The 20,931-nt window shown below is 62.7% G+C and overlaps 1 protein-coding gene across 1 annotated transcript; it reads right to left on the bottom strand.

The window, feature by feature from the left end:
• Window positions 1-5,371: 5,371 nt before the first annotated feature.
• Window positions 5,372-12,820, bottom strand: MAB21L4 (mab-21 like 4). The gene is made up of 5 exons (XM_019445318.2): window positions 12,227-12,820; window positions 9,703-9,928; window positions 8,491-8,644; window positions 6,780-7,136; window positions 5,372-5,881 (listed from the first exon to the last, which is right to left on the bottom strand). Exons 1-5 carry the CDS (start codon window positions 12,708-12,710, stop codon window positions 5,789-5,791), a joined length of 1,314 nt encoding a protein of 437 aa, XP_019300863.2. The 5' UTR covers window positions 12,711-12,820; the 3' UTR covers window positions 5,372-5,788.
• Window positions 12,821-20,931: the final 8,111 nt, after the last annotated feature.

Here is a 20,931-nt window from a genome sequence, read left to right as displayed (position 1 = left end):
GAGCGTGGCCTCTGCACCCCGGCCTCTCCCCGTTCTTGGCTTGGCCCCCTCTGGCCCTCTGGCCCTTGACTGCCCCCTTACTTGGGGTTTCTGCCCAGGCGCCCTTAGCTTCTCCTAAGACTTCCGGAACACGCAGCCTCGGCTCTACTCGATCACAGCTGCACCCGTGCCTCCACATCCTCACGGGTCCTAAGAGCCCCCGGAGGAGGGCCTCAAGCGGAGGTGGACACCCACAGCCCGTGACCTTGTGTAGGGCAGGGGTCGGCCTGGCTCGGCCCCCGTCACTCACCCAGGTGCCGGCCGGCACGGCTGAGTGCGCTGGGGTCGTGGGGGACGTCTGGAGGCCGCTGGGGTCACGGGGATGACCGGAGGCCGTCCGCCCCGTGAGCTCACGGACACCAGGAGAGACGCACACGGGAGCTGAGGGGGCCGAGGGTCTGAATCCGGAAGTGGAAGGTGGGTGGAGGGAGGCTCTTCCAGAGAAGGCTGGACAGGGCCGTGCGGGCCACCTTGGAGACGTGGCCTTTGTCCCGACAGCAGCCCTGTCCAGATTGGGTTTTTCCTGCAGCAGACATGGGGATGAGAAAGGAATCCCCATCCGGTGGCAGGTGCCCTGTGCCCCCAGCCGGTCAGTGCCCCCACCGGACTGTCAGCACAGACCAGCCTTGTAGGTGTTTGCGTGACATATTCCCTATTGTGTCTGCTGCTTCCATTTAACACTCTTGATGGTCACGCGTGTTGCCGTGGGGACGCGGGGACGCTGTCTTCCTTGCTGGTGCTTTTCCCTTGTACGGATAGATCACAATCTGTTTATCATCTGCTGTGAAGGGACCTTCCTGTTGGGGACTATTACGAATAAGGCTGTGACAGACTTTCCTACACGTGGCCTTGCGCAGACACACGTGTTCACTGCTCTTGGGAAAATAACTACGAGGGAATCGTGGGGTCCCACTGTAACCCTTCAGCTTTATAAGACGCCACAAAACTCTCTGAAGTGCTCCTAACATTTTACGTCCTCGCCAGAAGCATCCGAGAGTCCCAGTCCCTCCACAGCCTCACCGACGTCTGGTGTTGTCTTCTTGTCTAGTGGGTGTGACAGCGCACGTGATTTGGTTTTAATTTGCCTTTCGCCGATGACCGATGATATCGAGCATCTTTTCACGTGCAGACTGGTCACGTGTGAGTCTTCTTGTGAGACTTGTCGGCTCAAGCATTTGTTCCTATTCCTTGATTGTCCTCTTTTTTATTGACCATATTGACCATATTTTTATTGACCATAAATTGGTCGTTATTTTATAGATTCGGGATACTGCCGGAAGAGTGGTGAGCTTTTTCTCCTTCCCCGCAGCTTACCATTTCATTTTCTTAATCGTGTCTTCCGAAGGGCAGGTCTTTTCCTTTGGCGAGCTCCTGCGGCTTCTCTCGTGGTCCGTGCTGTCGGGAACCTCTCCAGGACACCTTTGCTGACATTGATATCTTCATAGGAAGATTCTTCTGATAACTTTGTGGTGTCAGCTTTTGTGTGGAGGGGTTCATGGTGCACTTTATGTTAATTTTGTGCATGGGGTGGAAAAGAGCCAGGGTTTGCTTTTTTTTCCACACTGACAGCCAGTTGTTCAAGCAACGATTGTTAAACAGACTCTCCTTTTCCCACCTGACTGGGGCGGCCGCTTTGCCACTGACCATCAGAGCAGACCTGCTTCTGGCCTCTCCCCAGTGTCACGGCCTCCTCCCTGTCGCGTCTTCGCCTTCGGTAACGCAGCTTCGTGAAGCGTCTTGAAACCAATTAGTGCAAGTCTTCCGATTCTGCTCTCTCTTTTGAAAGATTGTTTTTCCTCTCCTAGATCCTTTGAATTTTCGTGTAAATTTGGAATCATCTTGTCTATTTTTTCAGCATAGCTTCCTGGAATTTTGATAGGAATTGCAGTAAATCTATGCATCAAGTTAAAGACAACGGAAATCATCAAAATATGAATTCCTTTCCATGAACATTGATTTGGGTCTTTTAAATTATACTCCACAATGTTTCAGTGCAAGGGCTTCCATAGCCTTCGTTAGATATATTCCTGGGTGTGTTAGTTTTGACTACCGTAAATGGTATTTTAAAACTTTTATGTCCAATTGTTTATTCTTAATGTATGCAAGTGCAGTTGATTTTTCTCTATTAACCTGTCTTCTAACCTTGTCAAATTCACAAGGTTTTTTTTGTGGATTCCTTTGGATTTTCTATGTAGGTGAGCAACGTATCTAGGCAAAAGACAGCTTTACTTCTTTTCCGATATCTGCGCCTTTTACTTCCTTCTCCTGCCTCGCTACACGGTGAGGACCCTGTAACACGTGGCTCGTGGTGGGCGGCTCAGGTCCCAGAGTCACTTAGGGTCTCGTGGCCAGCGGCTCATTCTCCACCGGGGCCCAGCACCGTGACGGACGCTGCGCTCTGAACCGTGAGTGGTTCTGTGCTCCAGATGGCGCACCCTTGCTCCCGTGTTAGAGCTCTCAGAGATGCCGTGTGGTGTCCCCTTCTCCCAGGGGTACCCTCAGGGCAGTGGTCATATTGCAGCATGAAGAGCTCACCTGTCGCCCCGGCCCCACTCAGAGCCTTCTGCATGACCTGACACAGGGACATGCCAAGTAAGATGCACACAATCTCCAAAATCGGTGAGGGCCACCTGGCATTGTCCTTGTTCATCACAGGAGGTGGGGCAAGGCATCAAAACTTCCGCTACTCCTTAGAGGCAATGTCTTGGCATGCCCAGACCCCCGAGCCTCTCAAATCGCCAGCTATAAGACAGACCCTTGAGACTCTACCATTTCTCTTCCACCCTTTGGCGTAAACACATCTTACGAGGCATCCAAAACACTTGCCAGTCAATGCTCCCCAGGTCTTATTAGCATGATGTCATCAAAATAGTGAGCCAGCAAGATACCCCACAGGCCCAGTCCAGATGACAAAGGTCCATGGGGCCTATACTGTGACACAAAGCAGGAAGGTCAACCTCAGCCTGGGGCAAGACTGGAAACATAACTTCCTGCCTCTTCCGAGTGAACACAATTGTTTCTAACCGCCCCCCCCCCCCAACCCGACGGGGGCTGGAAAGAACTCATTCCACAGATCGGCCACCACGAAGCACATGCCACAGGCTGTGCTGTCCTGTTCTCCTAAATCCGTAACACTCAGCACCCAGCACAGCACCTTGGTTACAGGCTAAAACCTGGTTCAGTTAAAGGGATCTGCTGTCATTCATCATGATCCGACTGAGAGAGAACATTCTAAATTCGTTTGATTATTTAGACTTTATTTTGAGGGGCAGTTTTTAGACACACAGCCAAATGGAGAGGAAAGTACAGATTTCCCATAACCCCCTGCCCCCACACAAGCACAGCCTCCTCGTCCCCAACAGCCCCCACCAGAGGGACCATGTGTTACAGGTGACGAACCCACGTAGACACGTCAACATCACCCAAAGCCCCTTACTCTCATCAGGGCTCACTCCTGGTGTTGTGCACTCTGTGGGTTTGGACAGACGCGTCATGATATGTATCTAGCAGTTTAGTACCACGCGGAGTATTTGCCCTGCCCTAAGAGTCCTCTGTGCCTCACCTGGTCATCCCTCCCCCCTGGCAACCACTGATCTTTCCACTGTCTCTATAATTTTACCTTTTTCAGAACGTCAGAGTTGGAATCATACAGAATGTAGCCTTCTCAAATTAGCTTCTTACATTTAGTAATAAGCTTTCGTTAAGTAGTAAGCAATAATTTAAGGTCCCCCCCTGACTTTTCATGGGTTGATGGCTCAGTTCTTTTCAGCACTGAGTAATCTCCCCTTGTCTGGACGGACCACGGTTTATCCATCACCTACTGAAGGACACCTGAGTGGCTTCCAAGTGTTGGCAATTACGAATGAAGTCACTGTGAAAATTCGTATACAGGTTTTTGGGCAAACATGGGTTTTCAGCTCCTTTGGGTAAATACCAAGGAGTGCAATTGCTGGATCGGGCGGTAAAAGAGTGTTTAGTTTTCTAAGAAACCATCAACCTGCATCCCTCCCGGCTCCTGACGTTCCATGTCCTCGCCAGCGTTCGATGCTGTCAACGTTCCAACGTCGGCACGTGGAGTTTCCTCCCAGTTGTTTTAATTTGCACTCACAGATCGAGTTGAGGAGAACAGACATCTTGACGACCTTGAGTCTTCCTATCCATGAACATGGAACATCCATTTATTTACCTCTTCTTTGATTTGTCATTTTCCTCATACAGATATTTTGCATATTTTGTTGGATTGATACCTAAGTGTCGCGTTTTTGATTCATCCGATTTTTGCTAAGGTTATACTGGTGAATTCGGGTCTTTCGGGGTAATGCTACATTCTGCTATTGCCCCTGGGAGACAGTGTGTTTTGCTAGACTGTTTTGGCCATGAGAATAGATGTGTTTTTGAACTTTTCCCTTTGGCCTTCCCCACTATTGAGGCCCTTAGTTCTTCCATGTACAGGCCTCCTGAGACACACTCAGACACTGAGGAAATGACCACAGGGTGGGCCTGGACACTTTGTCCCCACTGTGAATCAGATTGGACCAAGGTCCTGTGTTCTTTTCTTTTTTTTTTTCAAATAAGTTATCGTCGAATCGGTTTCCATACAACACCCAGTGCTCATCCCAGCAAGTGCCCTCCTCAGTGCCCATCACCCACTCTCCCTTCTCCCCGACCCCCCATCCTCCCTCGGTTTGTTCTCAGGATTTAAGAGTCTCTTATGGTTTGCCTCCCTCCCTCTCTGTAACGTCAAGGTCCTGTGCTCTGACAGCCTCTACTCTCATGGCATTTTGTGTCCCCCTGTATTAGTGTCAGCTCAGGTCCCGAATCACACAGCCTTCAAAGGCCCTGGCACTTCCTCTCCTCTGCGTGTGGCGATTCTGGCACTCGGCCGGGGGCTGCTTTGCAGGAGGTTTGGGGAAGGTGTCGCTACACGCATCGCCGGGGGGTTGCAGGTCCCTCTACAGGAGCCAGGGTGTGGGCTGTGGCTCAGACGCCGGGGCATAAATAGCACTGAGAGGCAAAGAAAGTGGAGAGTGGACACTGTCTGCTAGGCGAGGGCACACGAAGGTCACGTGAGAGCTCAGTGGGGAAGGGGCTGCAGGTGGCCGTCATGGGCCGATGAGAGGGCGCCGGGTGGGGACACGGAGCCCTGAGAACAGAAGGGGGGGTGGCGTCAGATGCCAGGAGATGCCACCTTGCGTAAGACGGAAGATGCCCCACCTCGGCGGGACCAGCCCCTGTTGGCAGAGGGAGCCACAGGCGTCCCCTCTGCTGGCTTCAGGTTCCTTCCGTGTCTCCAGGGGAATATTCTCCACATAGATACACAGAAAGCGGCAGCTGCCGTCCCCACCGAGCCTACCTGGCGCATTAATTTATTCAAGATCAGATATATAGTATTACATCACCACGGAGGAGCATGGGACTCAGGTCGGGACAAGCCCTCGAGCTCCAGGTCTCGGGCAGACGCTTGGCTCTGAGAGTCTGATGACATCACACAGACCCACACGCGTCTTGTGAGATACAAGGTGCCTTCGTCCCAGGCCCTGGGGAGACCAGGCAGCTGCTCCGGGGGACCTGCTGCCCGGCGCTCCCAGCGTCCCGGGAGGCCATCCCCCGGGCAGTCTGAGGTGGACGTCTCTACCGCCCGTCACCTGCCTCGAGGTGAAGCCCATTCCCTTCTCTGAATGTCCCGGGTCCTCTGCAGGGCCATGCAGCCCGGCTGTGGGCGGTGAAGACCGAGCAAAGGCAAGGCCGCTCAGCACTCCTCGCCGTCCAGGGTCTTGGTCTTCCGGAAGATGCTCTGCATGGCCGAGATCCGGTCCTCATCTTGGATGTTGAAGACCTGGAACTGCAGACGGGGCGGGGGACAGAGGGGTCACAGAGGCACCTCGGAGCCCATCGCAGGGTCCTGGACGCGGCGCGGGACAACACGTGCTCCTTGGCCACCAGGACTTCCTGCGTCTGGGTCTCTGCCTGCACGGTCCTCTTGACAGGTGGACCCACGCAGGGCCCTGTCGCCCGGGGGCGGGGGGGGGGGGGGCTCTTCCTCACACACAGGTGTCCCCGGATGGGCCCGACACAGAGGAGGCCCAGCAGGTGCTTGTGGAGGACGGGGCATGCACCAGCCCTCTTGCTGCCGTCCCCCGGGGCCCCACGTGTCCTGCAGGGAGACCGGGTTGGCTCTTTGAGGTGAGGGTGGGGGTTGGCCCTGGGGGAGAGGAGCGGGAGCGGGCTCTGCGGGAGCAGGGGAGGGGAGGGCCTAGCGAGCCGGCAGAACCTCGGAGACTCAAGGAGGTGCGGTCGGCAGAAGAGCCAGGCGACCCCTGAACAGCAGGTCGTACACAGGATGCAAAGTCCGAGGACACGGCGTGGGCCTCCCGAGTCTCGGGATGCAGCAGGAAACTGGCCCCGTGAGGCCCAGGGACGGCCACACCCCTTCCTGAGGAACGGAGTCCAGCGGAGGCAGGCGGGGTTTGAGCACTTACCGCACTTGGGTTTGGGGGTGGTTCTGGCGGGCAATGGAGGCACATTCGGACACGCTGCCCTGGGGCCCTGGGGCACCAGTGGGCAGGGTCGCTCGTGGCCTGTCTGACCACCGGATGTCACGTCTGCCCTGGCCGGCTCTTGCCGGCCCGAGGACCTGCCCGGCCGGCCTTCCTTCAGCTCAGGCCCCCCCGGGGGGAGCAGGTCCCCCCCGCCCCCGCGTGTCACCCCGGGCCCGTCTGAGACGCCCCTGCCATGCCCACCTTGTCCAGCAGGACATCAAAGTAGGCGGTGGCCCAGTAGGCAGGGTCGCTGGCAGGCAGCTGCAGGAGGGCCTTGACCCCATTGCCGATGCGCGGCGGGGGGCCGCGGCTCAGGTGGGTCACGTGGATGCGCAGGGACGCCTCGGGTTGGCTGGCGAAGCGCTCCACGCGCTGGTACAGGGCGTTGAGGTCCAGGCCGGCGTCGCTCAGCAGGTTCCGCTTGGGGTAGACGAAGTGTGGCAGGTTCCCGGTGGCCAGGCAGCAGAGCAGCACCACCAGCAGCCGGTACACGGCGCCCTGCAGCTCCGCCCAGTCCTCCGGCGCCGGGAAGAGCGTGGACGCCCACAGCAGCACCGTCTGCAGCGGGGCGGGGTACGCGGTCCGGCCGAGCCCCGCCCTCCCGGCCTTCCCTCCACCCGCGCCCCTGCCCACCTGCGGTCCTCCCCGCCTTCCCTCCACCTGCTCCCCTGCCCACCTGCGGCCCTCCCGGCCTTCCCTCCACCCCACCCCTGCCCACCTTAGGACCTCTTGGCCTTCCCTCCACCCCTACACCTGCCCACCTACTTGTGGCCCTCCTGGCCTTCCCTCCACCCCCACCCCTGCCCACCTACTTGTGGCCCTCCCGGCCTTCCCTCCACCCCCACCCCTGCCTACCTGCAGCCCTCCTGGCCTTCCCTCCACCCCCACCCCTGCCCAGCCACCTGCGGCCCTCCCAGACTTCCCTCCACTCCCACCCCTGCCCACCTGCAGCCCTCCTGGCCTTCCCTCTACCCCCACCCCTGCCCACCTGTGGCCCTCCCCACCTTCCCTCCACCCCCACACCTGCCCACCCACCTGTGACCCACACCACCTTCCCACCACCTCCACTCCTGCCCACCCGCAGCCCATCACCCTTATCGAAGCTGTCCCCTGGAAGTCCCCTGCCCCCCGCACCTCTCCCCCACACTCCATACCTCCCCCCAGAGGTCCCAGAGCGAGCCCCAGCCCCTCTCCACTTGTTGTCCCCATCCTGCCACCTCCCCAATTCCCCGAGGCACTGCCACTGAGTCCAGGCTCGGAGGGACCTTGGAGCCCCACCCTGGCTTCCCATCCGTGGTGCCCAGGACCCCTCTCAGGAGATTCTGAGGCTCTGCCCCTCCTCTGGCCCTTCCCCTCGTGCCCTGAGCCCTGACTGCACTCCTGCTATACAGAGCAGCCTGAGCCTGTGGCATTGTCCTGGCCCCCCAGCCAGGGCCCCTCCCCAGCCACAGTTGTGCCCTCCCACCAGCCCCCATCATCCCTGCTCACTATGGGGCTCAGGAGCCACAGTGGGCCAGACGCCAAGGGCCCTCTTAGAAGCTGCCGGCCCCTTGGGGGTGGGATGAGGGCCTGCAAGGGTGGGGAGCGGGTCAGACGGGCTCTCCTGTGCAGGCCAGGCCACCTCTCTGTTAACCCCCAGCTCCCATCATGGAGCAGCACTCAGCAGGCCTCCGCACCCCACCGCGGCTCGCTCCAGGCAGAGACCCCACCCGCTTCCCTTTCCCGGTCCTGTGCCCCGGCCCTGGCCTTCCTTTGCTCTTCTCAGCCCCTGACGGTCACAGGGGCCGAGGAGGACACGGCTCCAGCCATGTCATAGCAGCCAGTGAGCAGCACAGGGCTCAGAGTGGGGACCCCCGGCACGTAACATTCACGGCCACGGGGGCCAGTGTGCCCACGAGCCCCCTATGCGCACCTTCAGGTGACTGAAGGTCAGGCCGGGGCTCTGGCCGCCGTCGCGCCAGCTCTCGTGGTTGACCCGGTCCAGGATGGAGAGGCCGTCCAGACGGTGGCCTGGGAGGGAGCCCAGCGCACCGAGCAGCCTGGTGAGCAGGTAGTCAGTGGAGACCCTGAGGGCCGGGACAGCACACATACTCGGTCAGCATCGGGGCTCCGGCCAGCCATCCAGGGACACGCTGCATCCCCAGAAAGGAAAGCCCCCAGCCGTGGCCTCCCCAGGATCAGGTCTTGAGCCCCACAGGATGGTCCAGGCCACGGCAGGGACTATGCCGCTGCAATCACCCCGGCCCAGCCCCACGAATGTCATCCACTTCCAAGGATTAACTGTGAGAGCGACCCCTGCTTACTTCAGCCCCGGGCTGCATTCCCGGGCGTGGGAGCCAGTGGGGCATCACCCTGGCCAAACCACAGCGGCCTTGCTGTTTAAGTCCTGTCAGAGCTGGATGGGGCTCAGTCCCCGGCCCTTGGTTCGGGGTCTCAAGGGGAGCTCAGCCTCTGTCCCACGTCCCCTACTCTGTCTTTCCTGCTCACGGACACCAACTCGGGGTCTCCCTTTGCCGGCTGGAGAGGGAGGGGAAGGGGCATCCGCACCTCCCCCAGCTCGCAGACTCCTGGGGTGGAGACTGGGGGCCCCACAGGGGCTGCTGGGGCTCTGGGGCCGGGGGGGGGGGGTGCGGGGACACCACAGGTGGCGGTCTCCTGCCGGGAGGACCTACAGTGTCCTAATGAGGAAGGGCCACCGGGACAGGAAATGCTAGCAGATTCCCGGTGCGATCGCATCCCCCACCTCACTGTGTGGACACCCCTCCCGACTGTCCCCAGAACCTGCGGGACCCTGGGTGAGTCACCCGGCCTCTGGTGTCCAGAGCCTTCTGCGTTTCTCTGAGTGTCCCCTCACAGCCCGCCCTGGCCCCCGGCTCGGGCGGCAGGGGGCACGGCTCCACCCTCCCCACAGCTCCAAGAGGGGCGAAGCTGGCGGTGGGCAGTGATGACCCCACGTCCCCCAGAGATCCCAGGGGCGTCAGCGTGGCACAGAAGCCTATGGGGCAGAGGCGGGGGGAGGGGGTCCCCGCAGACCTTCCTGCCCGGAGTGGGAAGAACAGTGGGGTGGCAGCCCCCTTCCCGCCGGCTCCCCAGGACCCCACAGACCCCAGGACGCGTGTCCGACCTCCAGTGCTGGGCACTGGCTGGCACCAGGGCCGCTTCTTGGCTGATGATCCTTTTCAAGCTGCCTTCAGGGAACCCGTGCATCCACTGAGCCCTCTCCAGGGCCGGCACCCCGAGCTTTCTCCACACCATGGGCACGATGTTGAACCGGATTGTTCGCCAGCCGCTAGACACGAGCAGGGACAGGTGGGACTCCTTCTCCTCCAGGCTGTCCGCGTTCAGAGAACCTGCAACAGCCCGCCGTGCCCTGGAACCCTCATCTCAGATGGGCCCCGCGCCTCTGGGAAGGGGCTGGGCAAGTGAAGGACAGGGCCAGACCCGGGATGGCTCGGGGTTAACATGTGTGTCCCCAGAGGCCCGGTGTCGGGAGATGCGTGCCTGGTGCCCCGCCCCCAGGAGGGCCTGGATCCAAAGGCTGACAGTGGACGCGCCTGGCTTCCACTCCACACCCTGGGTCCCCAGAGCCACACGCCAGATGGCGCATTCCAGTAAAGATGCTTCCCGCTCCTGTCACCCCTCGGACTCAGCCCAGCACCCACACCCAGAGCCCAGAGCCCCCAGACCACCCAGGAGGGGACATTCCAAGGGTGACAGGGCTGGGGGCTGGCGAGGCAGAGACACTCGGGGATGACCCGGGGTCCTCTGGCCTTCCTCCTCAGTTGTCCCTTCCCCCCCCAGTAAACAAATTAATACCACAGAGAGAGGAGGGGAGCTGAGCAGTGTGGGGGACACTCCTGTCACTGGCCCTTACCAACACCAGCCAACACCAGACTCGGAGACGTCCCTCCTTCCCTCCCCCAGCACTGCCCAGTGAGGGTGTTGGTCAGGGGCCAGGGGACCAACCGTCTGGGAGCCATGTCCCAAAGGGAACCCCCAACATGTGCCTTGAAAATAGGTCTCTGCAGGGACTGAGCACGGGGGGTGGGGCTCCTCACGTCCTACAGCGGCACGCAGCCCGCCCTGGCCCACCCACGGTGTGGGGGTCTTGTAGGAAGGAGCCTGGGCCCCCTTATGCAGACCCCTCCCCCCAAACCCCTGTGGGGTATTCCAGGTCCTGGCCCCGCCACCGGACCACTCCATCGCCTACATGGGCCTCAGTTTCCCCATCGGTTACAGGAAGGAAGGAGCTCAGTGACCCCCGGGCCCCTTCCAATTCAGGGTTTGAGGCACTTGTCATCCAAAGCCACTACCAGTGGCTTCATCTCCCTACCTACCATTGGTCACACATTCTGTCCACGGAGGCGGCTTGGAGGGCGGCCAGCCACACCCGCGGCCTGTCCCAGCCACTCCCTGCCTCAGCCCCCAGCCCGGTCTCACCGGTTTGTTCCCAGGTGCAGGCAGCCTGAACCCCGTCACCTGGGGTTGCCCTGCTTCCCTTTTAAGGTAAGTGTCTGGGAGCAATGCTTGGAATTTCCCTGCGTGCCCAGCTCGGTCGGCCCCTTGGGCGTGGCTCCCAGCCGCCTCTGCTTTCTCGGCCGGGCCGGGGGACGGTGGGGACCTGGGAGTGGCAGCTCAGAGTGTGCCTGAAAGGCCCAGGGCTGGACCATCCCAGCAGGCGGGGCAGACGGCCTGCAGGTGACAGGGCCAGGTGGGCATGGCCACCGTAGATCATGGAAGAAGACAGCAGTGGCCCTGCCAAGTCACCTGCGGTAATTGAAAGGTTCAGAAGATGACCAGAGAAGATGTCCAAGGGGCCTGATGACAGGTTCCGGCTGCCCTGGGAGGGCCCTATCTATCGTCAGCTGAGAGGGTGGCCACCCGCCCGGGTCACCAGGCAGGTCTGGAGAGGGGCCAGGGTTGGACGTCGCCCCTCTTGCTGTCGGGAGACCGTCCAGAAGCCTCTCTGAGCCGCCCGGGGCAGGCCACTGTCCCTGCGACGGGCTGACCGTCCATCCCCGTTCTCTGACGTTATGGCAGACACGAGGACCAGGCGGCTGCCACCGCCATGGCCTGTTCCTTCCCAAGGGAAGCGGGACTTCTGTTTGCGTCCCCACTTCTCTGCCAGGACGACCCGATGTATTTGCTCTGGCCCCCAGGAGGGTGCTCTGCTGTCCTGGGCCTGCACCCGCTGCACACACGCACCCGCGCAGTCTTCCCGCTCCGGGCACTGTGACCAGATGCCAGAAGCGGGGACACCCGTCATGCTGAGCTGGAACTGATAACAGAACCACCTGCCCAGAACTATGGCAGGGACCGTCATCAAGCAGGTCAGCCGGAAACCCCGTGCCCCGGACTTAGCTTCTAGCTGTTCGTCAAGTAACATCCGTTAACGTGTCACCGCCAAAGTCACCATGTGAAAATCAGGCAACGTGGAAATGGGTGACCCGCGTTCTTAGAAGTGTTTGGAACCAGAAAGGACCTCGGAGCGGGATCCCCCAGCCCGTGTGCCCTGACGCCCACTGAGCCATCGCGAGTCTGTGCACACGCACGCAGACGCACACCCACTGAGCCATCGCGAGTCTGTGCACACGCACGCACACACACACCACAGCACACACGCGTGTCCAGTGTGTCCCGCCCGCTACCTGGCGTGACGAGGCCCTGGTGTCTGCAGTGCACCACGGCCGCCACCAGAAGGTCCTTGAGGACGCGCAGGACCTTGCTGGGCGCGATGTGGCCGCGGCACCCGGCGCCACCCTCGGAGGAGACGCTGAGGACGTCATCGGCCATCCGCCGTTCCGGGCGGGCCCCTTCCCTGGAGACACCCAGGCGGCAGGGCGCAGGGCCGTCGCCCGCCTCGGCGGCCCCCACCTCCTCAATCAGCAGGGCGTCCGCGTCCGCCCGCAGGGGCACCTCCACGTGCAGGGGCTCCTCCGAGGTGCGCAGGGCGAACTGGAAGGCCTCCAGGTCACGGGAGTAGTCCACGAGGAAGCGGGGGTCCTGGCGGTGCACGTGCTCCAGCACCGTGAGCAGCACGTTCTCCGCGCGCTGGAAGTCCTGCGCCCGCCGTGCCCCCCGCGAGCGGATGGCCTGCAGGTAGTGGTGCCACAGGGGCACCTGCACGGCCATGGCCGCGGCGGGTGCGGACGGGACGGGACGGGGGGAGGCACCGGCCGGGCGAGGAGCACTCTTCGGGCGGGCCGGCTCCCCCGAGAAGCAGAATTCCAGAGTGACGGGGGCTGCGGCCGTCCCGCAGGTTAAACGGCTGGGCCCGACCCAAGACTTTGAAGTGAGGCTGAGTCAGTCACCGGCAATTAGGAATGTCACCGCCGCCGCAGCCTTGGGCGGGGAGGCGGGGCCTGGTCACCACCCAGCCCAGGGCCTCCCTTCTGTCACGCTGACTCCGCCTCTTGGGCCCAAGGCACCTTCAGGCTCCGCCCTGGAGAAAAATCAGTCGGCACCGCCACGCCACTCGCCACTCGGGGTGTGGCCACCTCCCGCCCTGCTGTCCTGGAGGTGGGGACCCCGTTCCTGGCGCCCCCCACCCTCATGCCAGCAGCCGCGCGGTGTCTGTGGCATCCGGGCCTCCCTGCGAGCCTGGGGGAGGGCCGCGTGGTATCCCATCGCTCCGAAGAGAAAGGTGAGGCCCGAGGGGTGGCCTCCCCAGACCTCCTGTGTGGGAGGCAGCTGGACATCAGCGCTGGGGCTGTCTTTCCACGGCGACCTGAGCAGCCCCCTCGGGCACCTGTGCCCCCCTGCGAGCTGGCGCCTCAGACGGCAGCCCGGGCCGCAGCCCGCTGTGAATCCTGCCTCCTCCCCCGTCAGGGCCACACGTCCAACCCCCCGGCCGGCCCAAGGCCCTCAAGCTGCCTGCCCCCCAGCCCGCGGGGCCTTCAGCCTGAGGGGAGCCCGCACCCACCTGGCTCTGCAGCGGGAGCGAGTCTGGCTCCAGGAGCCGTCTCCCCGGCCCCTCCTCGCTGGGCGGAAAGCCTCGCCCTGCCGAACCCCTCCGGCGCCGTGCTGGGAGCGCTGCCCGGCCCGGCCCGGCCCGTCTCCCCACTCAGGGCCGGGCAAGTCCCAACCAGCAGGGGGGACCGCCCCCGCTGACCCTTGGCCCTGCTGGGCTGGCCCGGAACGCTGGGTGCCCCTGCCGGGGTGTCTGCACACAGCGAACCTGGAGGCAGCCCCCAGCAAGGCATCCTGGAGACGCTGCCCTGCGGCCCTCCAGTGGCGGCCTCGCCCCTACCCACAGGGGCCTCAGACACCGGGTTGCTGCAGGCGGAGCCTGGAGCCAAGATGCTCACTTCCTGGTGCTCGGAAGCCCCGGTGACTGGCTCTCTCTTTCCGCACCTCCCCGGTCGGGGAGCTCACCACCTCGCAGAGCAGCCCATGGCACGGCCAAACAAGAGACCAGTTTCCTGCCTTAAACCTGGCCCCATCCTGTCCTCTGGGGTTGCCCAGAGCACATCCGTCCCTCTCCCAGGGCAGCTGCTGCCTGTCAAGGACCCAGACTCCCTTGGCCTGCCTCACACCCCACCTATACCCCGTTCTGTTGCCCCCACACACTCTGCCCTGGCCCCTCTGTCTTCCTGGGACTCTCACCTATGGGGCATTGCTGCAGAGGCGCTGGGAACTGCGGTCCTGACCTTGACCCTGGGTCACAGGGTCCTGTCTGTACCGTGGCTCCACCGTCTGTGACCCGATGATCCCGTGTCCCTTCAGCTTCTTTTCACGGCAACCTCACGGCAATCCCGAATTCACCCGGGAGACCCTGAGGCCCCGTCCACCAAAGTGCCCACTCTGGGGACGATGCCGCAGGGACCTTCCCCATCGGGGGCAACCCTCGCGTTGTGCCCCCAACCCTCTGTCATCCGGGGAGCTCTCCTCCTTTGCCGCCTGCAGCCCCCTCTTTCGGACAGTGACACAGAAGCGCCCGAGGCCTGCGCTCCACGTTCCCCTCCTCCGCTGGTCAGCTGACCCTCTCTGCCTCCACCGTCGCTCTCCGCTGACCCCCGTTCTACAGCCCCTGCACCTGCTCCTCGGTGCCCCACGGCAGCTCCGTGTCTGCCCCCGGACTGCCCACGGGCACCTCGCACCCCATCCCCTGGGAGGGCAGAGGAGGGCAAAGACGCGGGCACCACCCCGGCCCGCCGGGCAGAGTCTGACCTCAGAGGGACCGGGACCGCCACCCTGCAGAGCCCAGGGCCAGCGTGGCGAGTGACCGGGCCTGGGCGGCCGGGCCGCGGGGGGGTTTGCTGGCAGGAAGATGTGCCGACCACCAGCACGTGTTTGTTGCTTCTGCCTCCCCGGAGAGCTCGGCTCAGGGCAAGCTCACAGATCCCGTGTCTCGGGAGCTCCCGAGGCGCTGCAGAAAGGGACCCGCACCGAGCCCGTGAGGCGGGCCGCACGCTGCCTCGGCGTCGCGGGCTCATCTGGAGATGTGGTCCCGGGCGGGTGCCACTCAAAGTCCATGCGTCGGTCTCCTGTGGCTGTGGTGACACATCACCACACACCGGGGCGCTGAGAACAGCACGAGCCTATTGTCTCCTGCCTGTGGGGCCAGGGGTCCCAGGTCAAGGTGTCGCTGGCCCCTGCGAGGCTCCCGCCTGCCTCTTCCAGCCCCGCCTGTGCCTGCGCGCCCACGTGGCCCTCTCCGTGTATCTCTGTCATCGCCCTCTGCCTCTGTCCTACAAGGACCCTTGGGAGGGACGGCCCCAGCCGGCCTCACCGCACAAGCCTCAGCTCTGCTCACCCGGGACCCTCTCTGCCTGATCGTAGCGACGGGTTCCAGGCGCAGGGAAGCGGCCACTCTTCACACGCATCGGACCGTGTCCCGCGCCCTCTTCCGGGAAGCCGCCTCGCGTGTCTTGTGTTCACCCACCCCTCCGCTCAGACTCCCAGGCCCCCGTCCAGACCACTCTTGTCAAGTCCCCGCACACACGGCCCCAGGGGGCCCCCAGGACACACAAGCAGACGCTGCCTGAGCTGCCAGTGTGATCCCCCAAAACGGTCAGTGTTGCCCGTGGGGACCCCTCCCTCCGTGCACGGTGGAGGGCCTTTCCCTCAGGGCCTCGCGGTCTGGCTGAGCCCGCGTGCCCGGAGCACCCGGGCCAGAGGCCGCTGGCGCTCGGGAGGCACGCGGAGCGGTCAGGCCTCAAGAGAGGACATGCTCGGGGGCCATTTGACACTCCGCGCGAGCCGCTGCCGGCCCAGCCTCGAAGCCGTCGCGGGGAGACGAGGAGGCCACACGGATGGGCCCCCGAGACGCCTCCACGCTCTGACGGTGACGGACGGCGACTCGAAACCGGCCACCCCTCCCACACGATGCCCGTGAGCTGCCGAAACGAGCGGTCTGCACGTGGCCGGCGTCAGAGGGCCCCTCCCACACGTGGCTCCCGTCGGCTTTAGGCCGGAACAGCAAGGCTCGCCAAGCTGGACGAACTGGAGCGCCGGCTCCCACGAGGGTCCCAGGCAGTCCCACTGTCACTGGCCATCTGGTCGTCACGGGCAGCCCCGTCACCGCCTAATTCTGGTGTGCGGTGGCCCGAGGACACACAGGACACACACACAGTCAAGATGGACATGGTCTGACGTGCGTGTCTGACTGGCATTGGACGCGGCCGTGGGCGCTCGTGTGCTGCTTCTGCGGAATATTCAAGTGTGTACGTGCGTCTGCCAAGCCTGGCCCCCCTTCTCTCGTTCGCCCCTGGAAGGGTGAAGCAGCAGAGGAATGGGGGCCTTTGAAGAGCCACACTGGCTCCAGTGGCTGGCCCTTCCCAGCCGCCTCCAGCCTCCAGTCCAGGGCTCGGCCGCGGCCTCCTCCTCTGCGGGGATTAGAGGCAGAAGGTCTGCAGGAAGCACGGAGGAGGCCGGGAAGGCAGCTGAGGCGGGTCAGGGGAAGAGGGAGAGGAGGGCGGCGGGGCCAGCAGGGGCGAGGCCCTGGCCGCAGGAGGGAGGCCTGGGCTCCAGGGCTGGGGCTGCTCTGAAGCGGCCTCAGGGTGGGGACCGCAGGAGCTGGGTCCTCTGTGCCCGCCGACTGACCCGCCCCATGGGGCGGCTGCCCCGGGGGGAGGGGGAGAGACAGGCAGGAGCCGGCAAATGAAAAGTCACCGTGGGAGGGCGAAACACGTTCCTTCTGGCCGAAACCAGCCCAGGTCCCCGGGCCATCCTCTGAGCCAGCAGAAGCTGACGGAAGTGTGGGGTCCGAGGGCCATGGAGCAGGAAGGAGGAGGGCTCAGAGAAGGCGCGGCCCCATGAGCCTCAACATCGGGACCCTTGCCTGGCAGGGGGAGGGCTGGACAGCGGTGACCCCACCCCCGAAGTAGGGGGGCTCGTAAGGGAGGGAGCCAGGCCCCCGATGTGACCACAGCCAGCACCCCTGCCCGGGCTTGCCTCAGAGACTTCGCGGTGGGTGGGTGGGTGGGGTCGGAGTGAGAAGGGAGCTCTGCCCTCGGCTGCCCCTCGGCGCCCACACGACCTGCCGCATCCCTGTCACTGGGCGTCAGACTCCCCGCGGCCCGAGCACCAGCGATGCCTGGGGTTATTCTGCCCTTGTTTTCTGGTGATTCCTCAAAGGCATCGTCTGCTGGGTTGCAGGACGCGGGAGGCACAGAGCACAGGAGTCACATCACTGGCCCTTGTCCCCCCACGTCCCAGGGGCTCTCCCCACCGACCGCCCACCCCCGGCACTGCCCAGGGACCCCTCCCATCCCACCTGTGCCGCTCCATCAGGCAGGGGACTGTGGGGCTACATGTGGGAGGTGACGGGGCACCTAACACCAGCAGTAATGGGGGGAGGGGGCGCTGGTCAGGAGGCAGCAGGCCCCCTCGAGGAAGGTGCCCGAGGTGGTGAGCTGGGTTGTGAGGGTTCATCTGTGTGGTGGGGGCTGCCCAGGGGGTGGCCCGAAAGGTGAGGCATCCAGGTGTTTGTGGACACTTGGGGTCACCCGAGGAGAAGCAGCTGTGTGGCCAGCCAGCACCGTCACCCGGAAGGTGGCCACCCCCGGCCAGCGGCAGAAGCAACGGGGAGCGGACAGCTGAGCCACGAGGCTTTCCAAGCGAGAAGGAGTCTGGGGGAGTCCACAGCCCAAGGTGGGGGCCGGCGGGGGCCCGGGGGGAGAGGAGGGCTCCCAGGGTCTCAGTACAGGGGTGGGGAGAAGGGGTTGTGAGAAAGGAGGACCCCAGGCAGACGATCTCTCAGGCCCGAGGAGCATTGATGTGGGTCCCCTGCGGTCACGCAGGGCCCGGCTCTGTCTGTCCAGGGCCCAGGTGGTCAGCGCAGGGCCGGAAGGGACTTCTCCCCGACCCTCCTCTAGACCACGGGATCCACAGCACGGCTCAGACCAAAGAATCAACTAGATTTCCTTCGAAGCTGCTTTAGAGCTGTGACGGAAGGGTCGCCCCCGGTGCTGCAGGCAGGGCTGAGTTCGGTTTGATTTGGTTTGATATTTTTCATGGTGATACAAAGCATAACGTAAAATTTACCTTCCTAACAATTGTAAGTGTGTAATTCAGCGACACTAAGTGCATTTACATTGTTGCTATTGTCATATTGTTGTGCTACCAACGTCGCCCCCCGCCCCGCCCCGTCTCCAGAACTCCTTCCCAAACGGAAACTCTGAACTCCTCGTCAAAAACTAACTCCCCACTCCCCTGAGCCCCCCGCCCCCCTGTTCTACTTTGTGCCTCTATGATTTTTTTAAAGACTTTAAGTTATCTCTACACCCAACACGGGGCTCGAACTCACAACCCGGAGATCCAGAGTCACACGCACTCTACCGACAGAGCCCGACGGGTGTCCTTCTGTCTCTATGATCTTGACTGGTCTAGGGACCTCATATAAGTGGAGTTGGCCCTGTTGTGACCGGCTAATTTCACTGAGCGTAACGTCCACAAGGTTCGGGTCGGTATTTCACGCCTTGTGGTTGAATAACACTCCTCTGGACGCATAGATCACACTTTGCTGCTCTGTCCATCGTCCGTGCGCGCTTGGGCTGCTTCCTCCCGCTGGCTGTTGTGAGCCTGGGTGTGCAAATCTCCCCGGGACACCCCGCTTTCAATTCTTTGGACACATACCCGCAAGCGGGACTGCCGGGTCCTACGGCAACGCCACGGCCAGCCGCGTGAGGGGCCGCCGCAGCATTCGCCGTAGCGGCCGGGCCCTTCTGCATTTCCACTCAGGGGAGGAGCGTCCGGTTTCTCCACACCCCTGACAACACTTGCCATTTCCTGGGGTCTGTGTTACAGGAGCCCTGATTATGCGTGTGGACCCCGCTGTGGTTTTGATTCGCGTTTCCTTCGCAATTAACGAGCATCTTTTCAGTTATCGGCCGTCCGTGCCTCTTCTTTGGAGAAAGGTCGATTCGGGCCTTTGCCCCCCTGTTGCTCAGTGGTAGGAGTTCTTTACAGATTGTGGACATTCATTCCGACATCTGATATATGATTCCCAAATACTTCCTCCCAACCCGAGGGTCACCTTTTTGCTCTCTCGATAGCTTCCTTTGATGCACACGAGTGTGTAAGTGATCCGATTCACTTTTTTCCCCCGTGTTGCCTGTGCTTTGGTGCGACACCCAAGAAATCGTGGCCACGGCGCTTTTCTCCTGTGCCTTCTCGTCAGGGCTCTGTGGTTTGTTCCTCTGACGAGTCCTCAGCAGGACTGAGCCCGGCCGCCCCGGCTCCCAGGTGCGCAGGGCCTGCCCACGGCGGCCTTCGGCAATCGTGTGAAGAGACGCCTACGGGGTGGGTTCCGCCCCAGGGAACCTCTCAAGACTCGCTCCCAGGCTGCCCCTGCCACGGCCAGGGCTGACCGGCGCCCCTGTGGTCCTCTGAGGGTGGACTGGATGCCGAGAGAGGCCCCACGAGCCGGCCCGAGAGGGAAGGATGACACGTCTCTCCCACAGCACGTGTGCCCGGGGGCCCGCTTGGGGACACCCAGAGCCTCACCCAGGCGCGGACCCAGATGTGAGCCTCCCGGTGGCCCCTCAGGTCCCACCTCTCTGCTACAGGCCTCCACCTTTGTCGCATGGGCAGAGGGGGCAGACGCACAGACAGCGACCAGTCGGCCTCGGCACGAGGCAGCAGCCCCGGGCGGCCCCCGAGCCGGGCCCAGAGCAGGGCTGCGCTTAGTAGACGGCCTGCTTTCCTGTCCGCACCTGCAGGGGACACGCCCGCTAGAGGCCTCGAACCCCGGTCAGCTGAGCTGAGCCTGTCAGTGGGAGTGGCTCCTTTCCTGAGCGATCACCTGCCCTCCTGACATGCGGTCACTGAGGACGGTCGGCTCGGCGGGGGGGTCACTGAGGAGCACAGATGCAGAGCCGGTCAGGTCCTACAGCAGGTGGGCGGGATGGAGGCCCCGAGGGGCTGGACGGCGGCACCCCATTCCTTTACGGCCTCCTGCCCTCTTCCCCGGGGTTGCCCTGCGTGTGACCCGCCTCGGGAGGATGTGTCAGGGCCACGTGTCCCATCCACAGCAGGCTCAGCTGACCCGCCCTGGTCCTGTCTGTCATGGCCTGTACAAGAGACGTGGACCAAAGGCAGGCGTGGCCTTGACACCAGGAAGCCAGTACTGTCATGCGAGCTTTGAGGTCCCTTCCCCTCTCGGGAGGGTCTGGATCGGGTGTGGCAAATTCCGGTGCCCCTGGGGCCAGTGGCAGACAGACAGAGGTGAGGCCATCTTCTTGCCCTGGGTCAGGACAACCGTGACCCTCCCTGAGCCCACCCAGCCCACCCGGCCCACAGAGATGCCGCCTGCATGGTAAGGACCTTACGTCACACCCTCTGTTCATTCCAGAAAATTTTGTGGGGGTCATGCCCAGGTCCAAGGCTGAGCCCCGTCCTGAGGGCTCTCCTTCTTGTCCATCGACGGCCCAGGACCGGGAGTCACAAGCACGGACACCAGCCAGTGAGGCCTTGGGGTTACGCACGGGGCCTGTGGGACCCTCAAAGGGGCTGGGCTTCCCCTTGAAGGAAAGGGTACAGGTGTGGGGGTGAAGGCCGGAATGTGCTAAGCTTCTCCACAGGGCCTTAAGGGCTTAAGGGGAGAACAGGCTGAGTGAATGCTGGGGTGGGGTCAGGGCAAGAGGCGGCCGGAAGGATGCCCCACCCACCGGAGGCACCACCTTTCCTGGTTTCCCACAAGTGATCACAGACGGTCTCGCCGGCCTCCACGGCCTCCTCGCCACCCGGCCGTCACACGTATGCCCCGACGGAGTTCCCCAGGCAGGAGCTCTCACCGGAAGCAGGCCGTGCCCTCTGTGCCCCCAGAGCCCATCTGGCTGGGGTCAGATGAGGCCCAGCCCCTGTGCCCCACCAAGGACACCTGTCTCACACCTCTCCCAAGTCCTGGGGC

Source organism: Panthera pardus, unplaced genomic scaffold (genome assembly GCF_024362965.1).
Source record: "Panthera pardus isolate Hobbes unplaced genomic scaffold, ASM2436296v1 HiC_scaffold_10, whole genome shotgun sequence".
NCBI lineage: Eukaryota > Metazoa > Chordata > Mammalia > Carnivora > Felidae > Panthera > Panthera pardus.
Note: the sequence above shows the minus strand (reverse complement) of the source record. Positions and strands in the feature narration are given on the sequence as shown.

Bases quoted from the DNA above. Each gene is read 5' to 3' on its own strand.
- MAB21L4 (XM_019445318.2), bottom strand. From the start codon at position 12,710: ATGGCCGTGCAGGTGCCCCTGTGGCACCACTACCTGCAGGCCATCCGC. The intron at 9,929-12,226 runs GTAGCGGGCGGG...GGGCTGTTGCAG, and splicing joins CCAGGGCCTCGTCACGCCAG to GTTCTCTGAACGCGGACAGC. The intron at 5,882-6,779 runs GTGGGCATGGCA...CCCCGTCTGCAG, and splicing joins TTGATGTCCTGCTGGACAAG to TTCCAGGTCTTCAACATCCA.